The following is an 18,949-nucleotide window of genomic DNA, read 5'->3' on the forward strand; positions in this document are numbered from 1 at the left end:
AATGATTATTAATGATTCCATGGTAGATGACATTAAATTTGGGTCATCTTTGAATTTGATATCCTTTTCTTTTTCCTGCAACCTCTATCTCACAGAAGAGGTGTTGCGAGTTTGTCTCTGCTTTATCGTTATTTTCATGGAAAGTGTTCAACTGAGCTTCAATATATGATCCCCCCTCACTAAACTTTCACAAGAAACACTCGTCTAGCTGAAAACACTATCAATAATTCCCCCCACTCTTTACCTGTGCCTAAACCTAAACGTAGATTCCATGAACAAAGCTTCTTTATTAGAACTGAACTCCTATGGAATTGTCTTCCGTTTTCCTGCTTTCTAGCTGTCTATAATATGGTTGTCTTCAAGTCCAACGTGAACAAGTTTTTGATGAGTCGTTCCACTTAAGTTAACAAATTTACCGAACTTCCATTACTATCGATTACTATATTGTCCTTTTGACTACTGTATACCCTTTAACCCTTATTCTGGAGTGGCCTATCGGCTTTGATAAGTGGTGATGCCTATGTAAAAAAGAAAAAAATCTTTTATGGCTGGAAATGTTGCTTACATTTGAGAAGAGGAGGAGGCGGCATGCTTCTCGTCAGCAGATAAGACGTCGCTTTAGGATCTTTGCTATTTTTTTTTTTTTAAGATCACGCACATCTTCTTAGATTGCATTGCTACTTCATTTTCTATGATTTACACTTTTTCCACTTAAAAGAAAACCTCCATTCTTTTTTTTTTGCTTTAAATTTTTTATTTTATTTACGTAAGTTTGAGGAGATCAAGAGACTCCGTCCTGGAGCTAAATCTTGATTTTATTAAAATTTGAATTTATATCCAATGGATCTGTTATAGACAGACTTGTATTTCACTTCAGCTTGGTCTTCCAGGAATTGTCTAAGTATTTTTAAAGATTTTTTTTTTGATTAGGCCAGTTGCTCTACAACAACCAGTATAATGTTTGTATCTTTTAGAAACCATATTGTTCTTCAAATCATTTTGAATCCTGATTTTGTTATTTTTTTCTGTTTTTGTTTTTGTTAAAGCCATAGTCATTTGGAATTCTTAGTCATTTGGAATGGTTAGTCATTTGGAATTGTTACATCAATGTCTTTTAAACCTTTTTTGTTGAAATAAAACAAGGAAAGTTAAATTATTTAAACAATAAAAGTTTAATAGAATAATATTTTAAAACTTTTATTGAAAAAATCAATTCAGGTAACTTAATTATGTAGTAGAGTTGTCATCTATTCAATTTAGACGCTTTCAGCCTCAATCATTGCCTCGATAGGGGTCCAGAACTTAGAGCATGCTTTTCCACAATCGCCGGCGAGAGCTCGGTGAATACTTGGTGGATAGCGGCGATCAGGCTGGCTTGGGGATTGTGGGAGGTCATGTTGGTGATGGTCTCGATGTATAACCAAATGAAGTCGTCCAGCAGGTTCAGGTCGGGGAAGAAGGGGGGAGGCCAGAGAGAATAGTACAAAGTTGTAGCATTCCTTCTAAAACCATCTTTGGACTTGTGGTCCGGCAACGAGTCCTGTTGCCACACCCAGGGTCTGCGAACAGCCACTTGATTGCATCAGGGGATCACCACATTCTTCAGCACATCCAGGTACACTTTGGTGTTGACTTTGAACAGACTTTGAAGATGTGAGGTGGCATGATGTGACTCTCACTTGAAACCACACCAAAGATCATAACCGTGGCCGGAAACTTTGTTTTCATCACACTGGCACATCCCTGTTATTTGTGTTAATCTAGCGATGAATTTTGAGGGTGCTGGCAATGGTCCTGTTTACATAACTTGGATCGGTAGATAGCATGAGTCGTACAGTGGCGCATCTCTGATAATGGTCATTGAACATTGTGTTATTTTCAGACATGATAGAAGGCTCCTATCACTTTTGATTTTTACACAACTGACCAACTAGCAGATGGTCTGCAACAGAAAAAGAAAACCGGTTTTCATTAAACAGAAATGGAATCATGCTTTTTTTTTTTAGAGCAACAATTTTATCATTCTACTCTGTACTTTCAAGTTTCAATATGAAATTTGATGCTTATTACAGAAGCATTTTTATGATGTACTCATCATGGAACTAAAATGTCATATTCCAAAAATCACATGGGTTTGATTACTAACTTTTCTATTTGGCTAATAAACGAAAATATTTAGTTGCTAAAGGTTTACCAAAGATAAATTTGTCCGTAAAGCTCTGATGCCCACCTGTATGTATTTGTCACAGAACACTGTGTGTGAGCCCAGCTAAAAGTCCCGAATAAGCTTAAAAAAAATACACCTGAAAAAGGTCAATTTACATTATGTGAAATCGACACAAGCAAAATGAAAAAAGTTATCCAAATTAGATAATAGAAATATCATTAATCGTTATTTAAACATTTCTGAAACATTCTCATCTTAACTAAATGTGACCACTTTTCTCAAAGCATGATCTCTCTCTTTCTTACCCTCCCTCTCTCTCTCTCTCTCTCTCTCGCATAATCCAGAAAAAAAAAGAAAAAGATTTCATCAACTTATTTGGGTATATGTCAATTATTACGTAATATCCTCACATGTAAACGCTAACTCTAATTCTTATGGAAGATTCATTCTTCTTGCTTAAATTAACTTTACGTGGAATTTTCCATTTCTTATCTCATTTTCATTTTTCATACGCTCACATCTAAATATGGTAGTTTCCGCTTAAATTGAAATCAAACGATTCACCGATGTTTAACGTGATTGTTTTAAATGTTTCAGAAAAATCAAAATGATATCTCTATTCATTTTGCAAATTGCATTGAAATCTAACTTTTTCCTAATTGCACTTAGCAACAACGCATCATTTTTCTTGTGTGGCTCTTCAAAAGCATTATTAGCACGCACATGCACACATGCAGCACAAAAGTTTATAATATGAAGAATGACAATGTTTTTATGTGCATCTGAATATGACTTGTGCATTTTAGCATTGCGATCTCTTAAGTAAATGAAAAAGAAAATGGCTATGAATAATTACGCTCTTATTTGAAATATTTGTTTGAAACGTAAAGTGAATAAATGGATTCCTAATTGTGCATCGACTCAGCAATTTGCAACGGAATGCATCTTCACCTGAACATTGCATTTGATTGCATCAGTTGATAATTTTTATGTTGTTTATTTTTAAAAAATATCTACAAAAAATTTGAAGAGTTTGTTTGCAAAGCTGTTGGGTAGCAGGGGGTTTATATATTCCTAGACTATCCATGACCTGTTGGGTCAGTATATGTTATAGCTAGCTAATGAATAGTGAGTATACAGAATTAATGTATAAACGCGCAAAAATTGAATGCATATTCACACAAAAACAAACATGGCAATCAGTGAAAACAACATGCAATTTCGCATGAGCACAATAAATTGAATGCATGCGTGCACTAAAACAAACATGGTGACCAGCAAAAACGATACAAAATACATTTTATGATAAAGGTCTTAACATTATTGTTCTTAGATTAAATGAAAAATCCTTTATATAAGAGAGGTGTAATCCATTGAAAAAAAAAAAAAAAAAACGAAAAGAAAAAAAATACAAGGAGAGAGTGTGCATTATATAAGTCCACCCTAGTTTTTTTGTTTTTTTTTGTATTAACAGCCTTAAAAATATCAGGAAACAATAATTAACTGATTAAATAATATTTAACGGTGAAACCTTTTCAAACGCAAATCTTAAAAAAATGAAAAGTTCCCTCCACACTCGTTTGAAAGGTTTGAAACTTATGACACCACCCTCACCCATCTCCTCTTTCTGTCCCCACCCCTGCCACCGAACTTTAATAAGTGCAAACAATCACATTTCTCGCTGTGTCAATTCCTTCTTTTATATTATCTTTAAAGGCGGTTGAAATGTATTAGCCTCCAAAAAGTAGATTTTGATTTCTTTTTAAACTATGCCGGGTTAGATTGTTAAAAAAAAAAAAAATTTTCTTTAAATATGTAAATTGATCAAGTATATTTTTTTTTACATTAGAAAAACATATTTGTGTTGTTTTTTTGTTTAAAGACAATCTCAACTTGCGACAAAAAAACACAAATAATCATAAATAAATAATTTTGGACACAAAAAAAGCATAGTTTTTTTTTTAAAAATCAAGTTCTAGTTTTAATTATGCACAATTTGAGTAAAGAAAATATTTTTAAAAAATATGTAGATACACCTAAACGATTGCCCCCCCCCCTTAAAATTTTTTCCTTTTCATCTTTTTTCAACTATTTCTGTGAATTATTAGACACTAAGCTATCAGATTATAAAAAAATTGGAAATAATCAATATTTAAATATTTGGAAAAGGTTCCACATACAATGTTCTAGTAAATCGTACCTCATTTTCAGAACCGATTTACAGCCCCGATTTGACGTTGGCTCCTTTAGCCCTCGTCATCCTCCATGATTATTATTTTTTTGTTTGTTCTTTTTTTCGACTTTTCACTTTGAGAAATATTCAGTTTGCTCCCTCCCTCTGTTATTATTTTTATTTACTCTACCCGTTGGTCCTTAAAGAGTAAGATGAAAAATGTTCAAAATAAAAAGTTCTTTTGAGATTATATTGTCTTTTTTGTCTTGAGAAAACATTTAAGTGGTGACTGAAAAGACATAAACCATCAGAATCCACTGGAACGCTTCTAAAAGCAGTAAATATGATTATAGTTATATGTTTTATATTTATATTTAAATCAGTTTTTTTGGTTTTAACTCATTGGGGTTAAATTTCACTTTTTTGTAAGGAAATATGTTAAACTAAGTTAAAACTAAAAATATTGTTGTCAATAGATTCCCTGATCCTATGTGAAATTACAGTCAGTACATCAGCTGTAGATTTCACCCAGATGGAAACCATATTGCTTGTTACTGAGTATGTTTTTGCTGAGATGGTTGGCAATTTCTCTATTTAACATGGATTCATGTAACTCAATCATGACACACAGTAGAATAATTTGTCTGTACTGAGATGCAGAAGACCAATCTCCTGTATTTGGGAATACTGACCAAACTAATGAGGTTTATCAAAGTGTTGGAAAGCATTTCTTCTTTAAGCATCCATTGAACAGCTTTGTAAGAATGGTGCTAGTTCCAGTTGCAGTTTTTTGAGTACTGGAACTAGAATATTGTCAGGAGCAGTTGCTTTGCTGGCATCAAGGTTCTCTATGAGTGTGACAAGACCACGGACAGATATGTGGATGTCATTCAGTCTATGGATGAAGGGGAAGAAGGTGAATATTGAAACTTTCAATGTTTTACTTGACATTAAGGCTTATTTTTAAATAAATATTTGCACAATAGTACATAAAACAAACAATCGAATATGTAATTATCAAAGTTACGTTGGTATGAGAAAAACGCATACAGGGTTGTTTTGTACTTTTATTAACAATTGAAATATAGGTAATTAAATATTTCTAGAATTTTATCTTTTGTTTCCTTACAAAAAAAATGAATGACATAAAAAATATATTCATAAAAAATGTAATGAATATTTTTTTTTTTATATATTTTTTCGTACTTTTATATATTTTTAATACCTTTTGTATTTTGTATTTTCATTGTTTTTGTTTTTTTTTTGTATTAAATTTTATGCTGAAACATCTGTCAGCTAAACATGTTGAGATTAAAAGTACACAGGGTGAGGTCTGCGTTCAGGTCAAATATTATTGTGCATCTGTAGACTACGTCATACTCAAGAATATTTTTGAAATGTTCTAAAAAAAACATATTTATAAAATGGATAAATACAACGTCATTACTCGAGCTATGACAACAGAGTATTCTTTTCATTGTTTTGACTCTCGGGTGTGTATCCGTTGATATCTTATATGCTTTTATATAGAGTGATGTGGTTCTCAGTTGATTAACTGTGTCCAGCTGTGTCTGATATACAGTAGCATCCAAAACTAAGAGACAAAATTTTAAAACCTAATATTTGTTAGAAATAACAACTGTGAAAAGCTGAAATTTTGACAACTGGTACTCGTTATCATCCATAATAACATACTAAAATTTGAATCATTTGCAAATCCTCTGTGTTAGTGGGATTTCTTTTTATAACTTTCACTCCTAAGGTCTTCCAAAGATTTTCTATTGGATTTAAGTCAGGACTTTGCGGTGGCCAATCCATTATTTCAAAATCTTGCTCGCTAAGGTAACTCATTACCACCTTTGCCTTGTAACATAGGGCATTATCTTGCATAAAGGTAGCCCTATCGAAACCTGAATTCTGATCTTGAACAATGTTTTTATAGATCTGCACGTTTACACAAGTTTGTAACTAGACAAGAGACGTTGTACTGTGGCTAGAAAACATTCCAAATACCATGACGCGTCCGCCCCCAAACTCGACAGTTTTCTTAGTACACTTTGCACTTAATATTTCACCAACACGTCTCTTTACATTGTTTTTTCCCATCATTTCCAAATAAATTAATCTTGCTTTCATCACTGAAAAATACTTTTGCCCAATTTTCATATGTCCAAATTATATACTTGTTTGCAAACTCTAATCTCTTCTTATTCAAACTAACAAATGTTTTTTTTCCCTGTGGTTCGATTAAACAGCCCTATTTCTTGCAGTCGTCTAGAAACAGTCTGTCTTGACACATTAACACATGAGGTACTATTCATAACCCTTTTAATTTCTGTGCAAGACTTAAAACGATCCTTTAATGATATATGCTGCATTATTCGATCTTCTCTTGCCAAAGTTTTGCAGGGTTTGCCGGTTTTAAAAGCACTATTATGCCAGTATCATCGTAGGATTTAACAACCCTGCCTACAACACTCTTGGAACGTTTCACTTTCTCTGGAATCTCTCTAATGGTGTGCTTTTCTTTATGTAGCTTCACAATAGCTTGTCTCACAGAATAATCAAGTTTTTGGCGTCTTGCCATGTTGCTGGCTGATGCAACGTTTACAAATGACTAAGACTTATTCTTTAGAGGAAATCCAAAAATTTGAATACTGTAATACTGTTTACATTGTTTTTCTCAATTTTGTCCCTTACTTTTGGTCGTTCCTATTTTGAAAATAAATAATTGTTATAATTTTTTTCTATCCTTTGCAAATGATTCAAATTTTAGTATGTTATTATGGATGATAACGACTACCAGTTTTCAAAATTTCAGCTTTTCACAGTTGTTATTTCTAACAAATATTAAGTTTTAAAATTTTGTCCCTTAGTTTTGGATGCTACTGTATACTCAAGAGTCAAAACAATGATAAGAATATTCTGTTGTCATAACCCGAGTGATTACTCATTAGTAGAGCGTTACCACTGTCCACCAAGGAAATAGTCTGTCAGGCATTTATATGCAGTATGATGATCTCTGAAAGTTGACCAGTTAGGGTTGAGGACATGTGTAGCATGGAGAGAAATGCGTAACGTGTCTAGAATTAAAAGACAAGAGTCGCATTCTGATATTTACAACACCCTTATTGATCACTCTTCGTTAGTATCGGAAAGAGTTCATGTGTATGTGGATGTAGACAGAGTATTAGACAGATCTGTTAAAAGAAAAAGAGTTCATGTGTAGAGACAGTTCTGAAGGGAAATGTGCTGTATTATTAAAGTGTGTGTGCAGTGGTAGTCATGTTGGCTTGTTTGCCTTCTTGCCGCCCCGTGGTTAAAAGACTCAGATGAAGTTTATCCCCAAAAGAGGAGTGTGTTGTCAGGTGATAGCTGGAAAAAAAGAGGGAGAAATGCTGCATGTTTAAACTTTTATACACTAAATCACGTGGTCAACTTGCCTGAGAGATGGTCTCTGATTGGCAAATCAGAAAGGAAGTTGACCTCTACAACCAATCAGCGATGACATTATAAACCAAAGATATTCAAAATTGTATGCACGAGTGTTCGCTTCTGTTGCTACATGTCTTCAAGACGGCCTTAGCTTTCATGATCACAGAGGAAGATTAAACCTATACAGTACAGAGAGATGCTAACAACACCACGCTCTATAACAGACACAACAGGAAAACAAATGAACACATATCTAAAGAAATGGCAGAAACACTGGAGGATGACCTCCGATTTGTAGTGGAATGGGGACAAAAATGGTTGGTCACATTTAATGCTGCCAAGACTAAACTCGTTTCCTTCAATAATTACAAGAAACCTTCTCTACCACCAATAGTAATGGCCAATGACTATTTATCTGAAAGTACATCTTTTAAACTCCTCGGCCTAACGCTCACAGGAAACATGAGTTGGAACAATTACATTGAGAGAATCGCCAGGACCGGTGCAAAGAAGGTGAGTTCTCTCTACTCTGCTAGAAAGATATTAACGCCCGAAAGTATCCTATACCTCTATAAGGCCACCATTCGCCCATGTATGGAGTATTGTTGTCATATTTGGGCTGGTGCATCTGCCACTTATCTCTCACTCCTGGACAAGGTTCAAAAGAGAGTCGCCAATCTGATAGGTCCTGAACTGTCATCTAGGCTTCAGCTTCTGTCCCATCGACGAAACATTGCATCCCTCTGCCTGTTCTACAAGTACTTTAACGGTGAATGCTCTGACGAACTGCAAGCACTTGTGCCCCTCGACGTAAATACTCCCGACAAACCCGACAAGCTGTTAAATCCCACCCCTTCACAGTAGAGATCCCTAGATGTAAGAGAGCCTTCTACTCCAGTAATTTCTTCCCCAGGACAGCCAGATTTTGGAATTCCCTTCCGGGTCCCTGCTTCCCCAACTGTACTGACATGCAGAAGTTCAAGTATAACGTGAACTGACTGCTTGCTGCCCAACTCCCTACACAGTACCCCTGATGGCTATGTCCCTGATAGTAGCCCCCTACAACAAAGTGGCAATGTGCCTTGTTTAGGGTGAAAATGTAATAATTATAAACTAAAATAATAAACTAAAAAGGAGATTTTGATGGTTTTGGCCATGTTGAAAAAATGGATAAAAGTTTTAGGGGTAAGTAGATATAGAACAATTGAGTCAGCAGGTTCAGTTCAGAGGAGAAAGTCAATAAAAACATGAGAGGAAGCGATAATACTCATAGATTAGACGTTAAACTGATAATTTTTTTATTTATTATGTATCATGTTTACTCATTTGTTGGTAATACTATAAATATAAATACTATAAATATAAATGCTATAAAATATAAATACTATAAATATAAATGCTATAAATATAAATGCTATAAATATAAATGCTATAAATATAAATGCTATGAATATAAATACTATAAATATAAATGCTATAAATATGAATACTATGAATATGAATACTATAAATATAAATACTATAAATATAAATGCTATAAATATAAATACTATAAATATAAATACTATAAATATAAAAACTATAAATATAAATACTATAAATATAAGTACTATAAATATAAATGCTATAAATATAAATACTATAAATATAAATACTATAAATATAAATACTATAAATATAAATACTATAAATATAAATACTATAAATATAAATACTATAAATATAAATGCTATAAATATAAATACTATAAATATAAATACTATAAATATAAATACTATAAATATAAATGCTATAAATATAAATACTATAAATATAAATGCTATAAAATATAAATACTATAAATATAAATGCTATAAATATAAATGCTATAAATATAAATGCTATAAATATAAATGCTATAAATATAAATGCTATAAATATAAATACTATAAATATAAATACTATAAATATAAATACTATAAATATAAATGCTATAAATATAAATGCTATAAATATAAATGCTATAAATATAAATGCTATGAATATAAATACTATAAATATAAATGCTATAAATATGAATACTATTAATATGAATACTATAAATATAAATACTATAAATATAAATGCTATAAATATAAATACTATAAATATAAATACTATAAATATAAGTACTATAAATATAAATGCTATAAATATAAATACTATAAATATAAATACTATAAATATAAGTACTATAAATATAAATGCTATAAAATATAAATACTATAAATATAAATGCTATAAATATAAATGCTATAAATATAAATGCTATAAATATAAATGCTATAAATATAAATACTATAAATATAAATGCTATAAATATAAATGCTATAAATATGAATACTATGAATATAAATACTATAAATATAAATACTATAAATATAAATGCTATAAATATAAATGCTATAAATATAAATACTATAAATATAAATACTATAAATATAAATACTATAAATATAAATGCTATAAAATATAAATGCTATAAATATAAATGCTATAAATATAAATGCTATAAATATAAATACTATAAATATAAATGCTATAAATATAAATGCTATAAATATAAATGCTATAAATATAAATGCTATGAATATAAATACTATAAATATAAATGCTATAAATATGAATACTATGAATATAAATACTGTAAATATAAATACTATAAATATAAATGCTATAAATATAAATGCTATAAATATAAATACTATAAATATAAATACTATAAATATAAATACTATAAATATAAATGCTATAAATATAAATGCTATAAATATAAATACTATAAATATAAATACTATAAATATAAATACTATAAATATAAATGCTATAAATATAAATACTATAAATATAAATACTATAAATATAAATGCTATAAATATAAATGCTATAAATATAAATGCTATAACTATAAATACAAATACTATAAATATAAATACTGTAAATATAAATACTATAAATATAAATACTATAAATATAAATGCTATAAATACTATAAATACTGTAAATATAAATGCTATAAATATAAATACTATAAATATAAATGCTATAAATATAAATGCTATAAATATAAATGCTATAAATGTAAATGCTATAAATATAAATGCTATAAATATAAATGCTATAAATATAAATGCTATAAATATAAATTCTATAAATATAAATGCTATAAATGCTATAAATATAAATACTATAAATATAAATGCTATAAATATAAATGCTATAAATATAAATGCCATAAATATAAATGCTATAACTATAAACACTATAAATATAAATACTATAAATATAAATACTATAAATATAAATACTATAAATATAAATACTATAAATATAAATGCTATAAATATAAATACTATAAATATAAATGCTATAAATATAAATGCTATAAATATAAATGCTATAAATATAATAGCTATAAATATAAATACTATAAATATAAATACTATAAATATAAATACTATAAATATAAATACTATAAATACTATAAATATAAATACTATAAATATAAATACTATAAATATAAATGCTATAAATACTATAAATACTGTAAATATAAATACTATAAATATAAATACTATAAATATAAATGCTATAAATATAAATACTATAAATATAAATGCTATAAAATATAAATACTATAAATATAAATGCTATAAATATAAATGCTATAAATATAAATGCTATAAATATAAATACTATAAATATAAATACTATAAATATAAATACTATAAATATAAATGCTATAAATATAAATGCTATAAATATAAATACTATAAATATAAATACTATAAATATAAATGCTATAAATATAAATACTATAAATATAAATACTATAAATATAAATACTATAAATATAAATACTATAAATACTATAAATATAAATACTATAAATATAAATACTATAAATATAAATGCTATAAATACTATAAATACTGTAAATTTAAATACTATAAATATAAATACTATAAATATAAATGCTATAAATATAAATACTATAAATATAAATGCTATAAATATAAATACTATAAATATAAATGCTATAAATATAAATGCTATACATATAAATACTATAAATATAAATGCTATAAATATAAATACTATAAATATAAATACTATAAATATAAATACTATAAATATAAATACTATAAATATAAATGCTATAAATATAAATACTATAAATATAAATGCTATAAATATAAATACTATAAATATAAATGCTATAAATATAAATGCTATACATATAAATACTATAAATATAAATGCTATAAATATAAATACTATAAATATAAATACTATAAATATAAATACTATAAATATAAATACTATAAATATAAATGCTATAAATATAAATACTATAAATATAAATGCTATAAATATAAATACTATAAATATAAATGCTATAAATATAAATACTATAAATATAAATACTATAAATATAAATACTATAAATATAAATGCTATAAATATAAATACTATAAATATAAATGCTATGAATATAAATACTATAAATATAAATGCTATGAATATAAATACTATAAATATAAATACTATAAATATAAATGCTATAAATATAAATGCTATAAATATAAATGCTATAAATATAAATACTATAAATATAAATGCTATAAATATAAATTCTATAAATATAAATGCTATAAATATAAATGCTATAAATATAATATTACTGTAATTTATAATCAGTTTTTTTTTACTTAACCTTACTTCTAACCTAATACTGATGATCACTTTTTGTCTTTTCAGTTCCTTAGATGGTCGTTTACAGGTGTCGCACAGAAAGGGTCATCCACACGTAATTTACTGTCGCTTGTGGCGGTGGCCTGATTTACAGAACCACCAGGAGTTACGTGCCCTTGATAACTGTGAATACGCTTATAATTTGAAACGGGACGAAGTTTGTGTGAATCCATATCACTATACCAGAGTGGAGGCGCCAGGTAAGTGAATCTATTGTCATCTTCTATTTCTATCCATCTATTCATCTATGTATCCATCTAAGATATAAAGTAAAGTATACTAGACTCCTTGTGACCTGTTGGGTCAGTATATGTTATAGCTAGCTATGGAATAGTGTGTATACAGAATTAATGTATAAATGCATAAAAATTGAATGCACGTGTGCACAAAAACAAACGTGCCGACCAGTGAGAACTATGCAATTTCATGCGTGTGCAAAAATTAAATGCACACGTGCACGAAAACAAACATGGTGACCAGCAAAGATCATTAAATGAAAAATGTATTATATAAGAGAGGTGTAATTCCTTGAAAATTTTTTTTAAAAAGATGAAAAGAAAAAACATACAAGTCCACACACGTTTTGTGTGTGTATGTGTGTGTTTAACAGCCTTTAAAATATCAGGAAATAATAATTAACTGATTAAGTAATATTTAACGGTGAGATCTTTTCAAAGCAAATTTTTAAAAAAAGAAAATGAAAAGTCACCCACCCTAGCCCCCACACACGTTTTGAAGTGTTTCTACGTATTTTTAAAATGTTTGGAACTTATGATGCACCCCACCCCATTTCCACTTTCTGTCTCCACCCCTGCCACCAAACTTGAAAAAAATGCTAATGATTGTATGTCTTGCTCCATCGCAAAGAGGTGGGGTCTCATTTTATGTTAAATTTATATAGGAAAGTGATCTCTTTATACTAAAATGTTAAATTTTAATTATTTTAAAAAGATTCCTTTTATATTATCTTTAAAGGCTGTTGAATGTATTTGCCAAAATAAAAAGTAGCTTTCGATTTCTTTTTAGGAGGTAAACTATGTTTGGTTGGGCCGTATAGAAACCCAAATAGTTTTTTTAAATATGCAAATTGATCAAGTATTTTTTACATTAGAAAAACATATTTGCTTTGTTTTTTGTTTTAAAACAATTCCAACATGCAAAGAAAAATATAAATAAAATAATCGTAAATAAATTATTTTGGACACAAAAACAATTTTTTAAAATCAAGTTCTAGTTTTAATCACGTACAACTTGAGTAAAGAAAATATTTTTTTTAAATATGTAGGTGCATCTGAACAATCATCATCCCCCCTTACTATTTTTTTATTTTCATCTTTTTTCAACTATTTCTGCAGATTATTGGACATTAAGCTACCAGATTATAAAAAAATAGAAAAAAAATCAATATTTAAAGATTTTGGCGGGGGTTCAGTTTAACATACAACGTTCTAGTAAATCAATCTTTCATTTTCAGAACCGATTTACAGCCCCGATTTGACTGACACCCCTCCCCCATGATTATTATTATTTTGTTATCTCTTTTTTTGCAACTTTTCACTTTAAGAAATATTCAGTCTGCTCCCTCCCTGCATCATTATATTTTTTGTAGTCTACCTGTTGGCCCTTAAAGTGTCAGATGAAAAATGTACAAAATAAAAAGTGATTTTGAGATTATATTGCCTTTTAATTGTCTTGAGAAAACATTTTTTTAAGTGATGAGTGAAAAAATAAAACTCAGACCACTAATTAAAATTAAGGAGGCCCTACTAAAAGCATTACTAAAACCAAGTTTCTCCCCCCCCCTCTTCTTTGAAAAGAAAATGTTTTTAAGTAAGGCCTCAAAAAAATAAATCATCAGAATCCACAGGAGCTCTACTAAAAGCAGTATGTATGGTTATAAATATGATTATAGTTATATATTATATATTTATATTTAAACCAATTTTTTTTTAACTAAACAGTGTTAAATTACATTTTTTGTAAGGAAAACACATTAAAATCAGTTAAATACAAAAAAAAAAAATTAACTATTAATATCAGACTTAAGGCAGAGTGGCCATGAAATAGGCAAGCTGACAAATTTTTTGAAACCGGAAGTCACAAACTGGATGGACGGTTTAAACGCCCAGGTAAGCAAGACGATTTGAATTTTATAATTATATATATATATATATATATATATATATATATATATATATATATATATAATTTGAGGTTGCAAGTTTTCAAAAGTAGGGCAAGAAGTGAAATATAACGAGGTTAATACAAGAGTGCTCAATACAGAAGTAGAGCAAGTTACATTTTAAATTTGTCTTTACATAAGAAAAATTTTTAGAATTTCACTTTCAAAAATAAGGGTTGTTGCTTGAAGAGGTCTCTAGTTAATAAATACTAGTAGACTGAAACATGCTCATGACTGTGTAGGAACAAACTACTGCTTATGTAAAGACAAATTTAAAATATATATATATATATATATATTAGTAAGGAGAACACACACACATATATCTATATATATATATATATATATATATACATATATATATATAGATAGATTGTATAATATATTTAAATCAGTTTTTTTTTTAACTAACTGTAGTTAAATTACATTTATTTTTAAAGAAACACGTTAAAATAAGTTAAACAAAATGATATTTTTTTACCTGTGTATGCTTTTGAATAGCAGCAGTGTTTTTTAATATCGGATTTCGAATCTTGCTAGATTCAGCCACACTGATCAGTTGTAGACGATGAAACATGTGTCAGTGGATAATTATTATTAATGAATAGATATTCTTATCCATAAGCATATGTATATTTTGTGTTTTTATTTGTCAGTATAGAATTATGTAACCACACCGTCAGTTGGACAATTGAATCCCTGATTCATGTATTCTGAACACTTCAACATGACAATTTAATACAAGTAATTTTTTTTTAATGTAAACGCAAAATGGTTCCATTTGAGGAAAATTTTGACTGGGCACACCAACATCGATTGGAAAGATATGAAGAGCTATGAAAACTATGTATTAGAAATGGAAAACCACTGTCTTTCTTATCAAAGTCAGATGCCAACTCAACCCCCATTTTCTTTAATAATCTCGGTCCTTTTCCTGGCAGACAAAAAAAATACACAAAGAAAATACAAGACGAGGCTCTATCTGCATCAGTGTGGAAAGGGCAGTCCCACAGATTTACAGCAATCCAACAAAGTCTGGTACTGCTGGGGCAATTTAGGCTAATGGTAATGAGGCTTAGGGCTCAAAATCTAGCATCATCATCTGATGATGAAGGCTTTCTTTAAAGCAATGTTACTGTGTATGCAACAGTTATTGCATGACCATATATATATATATATATATATATATTGGAATTCCCACTTAATAAAAGACAGACACTCATATTGTTGCTCATTTTCAAAATATTAATTTTATTTGTAACAGCTTGTATACAGTTGTTTTGTCCCAATATTGGCATATAAGTAATAGTTCATTAATTATAGTTTTGCACAACTGGGCAGCTCATAGGTGCATAGAAAAATCCAATTGTTTTCAAAATTTCCACAGCATATGAACATGACTCTCTTATTAACATGACAGTATTCACTTTAAAAAGAGATTTTTATTCACAACGTATATGTAATGTGTCTCATGCAAGCATTATCAACATTTTATAAAGTACATTTGCCTTTTTCTTTCCGTTAACGCCCATATGAGTATCAATTTTCTTTGCTTTTCTCCATGCTTTATTATTGGGCTGAAACAATCGTATGCAAGTAGTTGCCAATAAAAGCCCAGCATTTTGAAAATGAGTAACAATATGTGTCTATTCCTTTTAAATTGGTAATTTAAAAAAATATTTATAGCTCTAATATTGCACAGTTTAGCTATGAGAACTTTGTGTTATTTGTTGATATATACATATATATACATATGTATACATATGTATATATATGTATGTTTACATATATATACATATATATACATATGTATACATATGTATACATATGTATATATATGTATACATACAGAGAGATATAAATAATCTCACCACAATATTTGCACCCTTAGTACAATCAGAGCTAATATACAACTCGATATTTGAGTCCTGGCAAAAATAAGAGTTAATATAGAACTGATCTCAATATTTGAACACTTAGGAGAATCAAAGCAACAATATTGTTTCACCTCAATATTAAATAATAATAATAAACAAAATAGCTCTAATATTGCACAGTTTAGCTATGAGAACTTTGTGTCATTTGTTGATATATACATATATATACATATGTATATATATGTATATATACATATGTTTACATATGTATATATACAGAGAGATATAAAACAGGAACAAGCCAAGTTTTTTTTTTTTTTTATTTCCAACGATTTTCTGTTTCTGAAATGGAACCGGGTCATAAATTTCATTATATCAAAAATATATTTTCAAATATTTGTATCAGTGTTTTGTTTTTCTTAATTTCATTCATGCAGAGGAATCTCGCAATAAAGACGAAGCACTGATGAACACATAACTTTTTTTATTTGTTTTGTAGGAATACTATTTCCATTATTCACATCATATATATATATACTAGCATGGGTGCCCGGCATTGCCCGGGTATTTGGAGGTGTATGTTGAGCAAAAAAAAAAAAAAAGTCAATTTTTTTTAACTTTAATGCCTATTATGACCCCTTAAAATTTATTGTTTTGGGCTAAAATCAAGTTATTAAGTTAGATCCATGTCCAAGGAACCTATATCTAAAATTTCAAGTGTGTAGACCGAAAATTGTCAGAGGAGTTTGGTAGAGTTCTCAAAGGTCAAATTGTTGAACTTTGACCCCTTAATCGCCAAATTTCTGGCCAAAAACCGATCACATTGATTTTCCCAAATCTCAGTACTCTGTATATCAAATTTCGAGTCTGTAGACTAAAAATTGACAGAGTTATTGCGTAGGGAAATGTACACTGACACACACACACACACACACACACAGACACACAGACACTTTCACTTTTATATATGTATATATATATTCACAGAGACGGTTTGTAAAGAGTAAAGGTTAAAGGGACATAATAAAACATGCATAAAAAGGAGTGTGAAATCACAAATGAAATCACAAATGAAATCACAAATGTAACAGAATCCATCCTTTAAACACATTTGAAATAACCACAAATTGCCAGAGCAAACAAAGAATGAAAGGGTAATGCTAAATAAATATAAATTAATTTCGAAATTGAAAGTTATATTGAGACCCCCCCCCCCCAAATAATCTGTAGAAAAGTGGCTTCTTGTCCAGAATTAAGCCTAATTAAAAAATAAGAATACAGAAAAATCTTTGATGTACCTATCATGGAATGAAAATGTCATATTCCAAAAACTATTTCAATCGATTAAGTAGTTATTTTTTTTAACTAAGAAAATCCAATTTTTTTTGATCTGTCATGTTAAAGGGAGACAACTCAATTCCAACTACTGAAATTTTGAAATTAGCTTTACAGTATCAGGGTTTACACAGGCTTCAAAAGTCCTTGAATTTTGACTTTTGCCTTGAAAAGGCTTAATTTCCATTATTACTTTGAAAAATCCTTGAAAATATAGAAAATATCTTGAAAAGACCTTGAAAATTGTATTTAGTTCCTGTAAAAAATTGTGTTGAAATATTAAAAATATAATCTGAATAAATAATAGTAAATTATTTTCAAGTATTAATAGAAATACCATTAAAATATTTTTAAATATCTTCTTCTCTATTTCTTCTTCTATATAAATAAAATGAACTCATTTTTTCCCCTCCGACTTTGATCTTAATAGGATAAAAAATCATGACATTACATGCAAATGTAATGCGTACAAACTGTTGAACATTATCTGCGGTGTGCTATAGGCCTATTACCTCTACAGTTCCTTGACAATGGTACATTCCTATATTTTTTCCGGTGAGAGTCTACTGCCAAAATCAGTTAGATTCAATGAAAGTTGCAACATCTTTTCTCTCTATTAGATTCCTCCTTTTCCCGCTCCCCATTAACACCGCAGCGGATGTGTTCACAAGGAACAGTACAAGGAAACACCGGTTTGGAATCGTACAAGATTATTTATGCCGTTTTTTTTTTTGTTTTTTTTTTAAATCTTTTTTTTCCTGATTCATGCTTTCTGCTTTTCCCATAATAAAATAAAAATAAAACAAAACAAAAAGGAAACGCGATTATTATTATTATTTTCTTTTTGCTTTTTTTTAGTTAGTGTAAGATGCAATCTGCGGGACTAACTGGTTTTTACTTCCGGTTTTAACGACTCTAACCGTGAAATCTACCTATGAGCTTTATTTATTAGTGCTTTCAACTTAACATTTATTTTTACACAAAGAATTCATTCTTTACTGTTTATC

At 28.6% G+C, this 18,949-nt stretch overlaps 1 protein-coding gene across 2 annotated transcripts in view; it reads left to right on the forward strand.

Annotated features, from left to right (window-relative positions):
* The window catches only part of LOC145301352 (SMAD family member 3-like), a 295,558-nt gene that overhangs the window by 121,381 nt on the left and 155,228 nt on the right, over positions 1-18,949 (forward strand). For both annotated transcript variants that reach the window (XM_080144568.1, XM_080144569.1), the window contains exon 3: positions 12,555-12,748. In XM_080144568.1, coding sequence (XP_080000694.1) covers positions 12,555-12,748 — 194 coding nt within the window. The remainder of the gene's footprint in view (positions 1-12,554; positions 12,749-18,949) is intronic.

The sequence above is a fragment of the Euprymna scolopes genome, chromosome 2, assembly GCF_053919585.1.
Source record: "Euprymna scolopes isolate OS-2025 chromosome 2, ASM5391958v1, whole genome shotgun sequence".
Taxonomy (NCBI): domain Eukaryota; kingdom Metazoa; phylum Mollusca; class Cephalopoda; order Sepiida; family Sepiolidae; genus Euprymna; species Euprymna scolopes.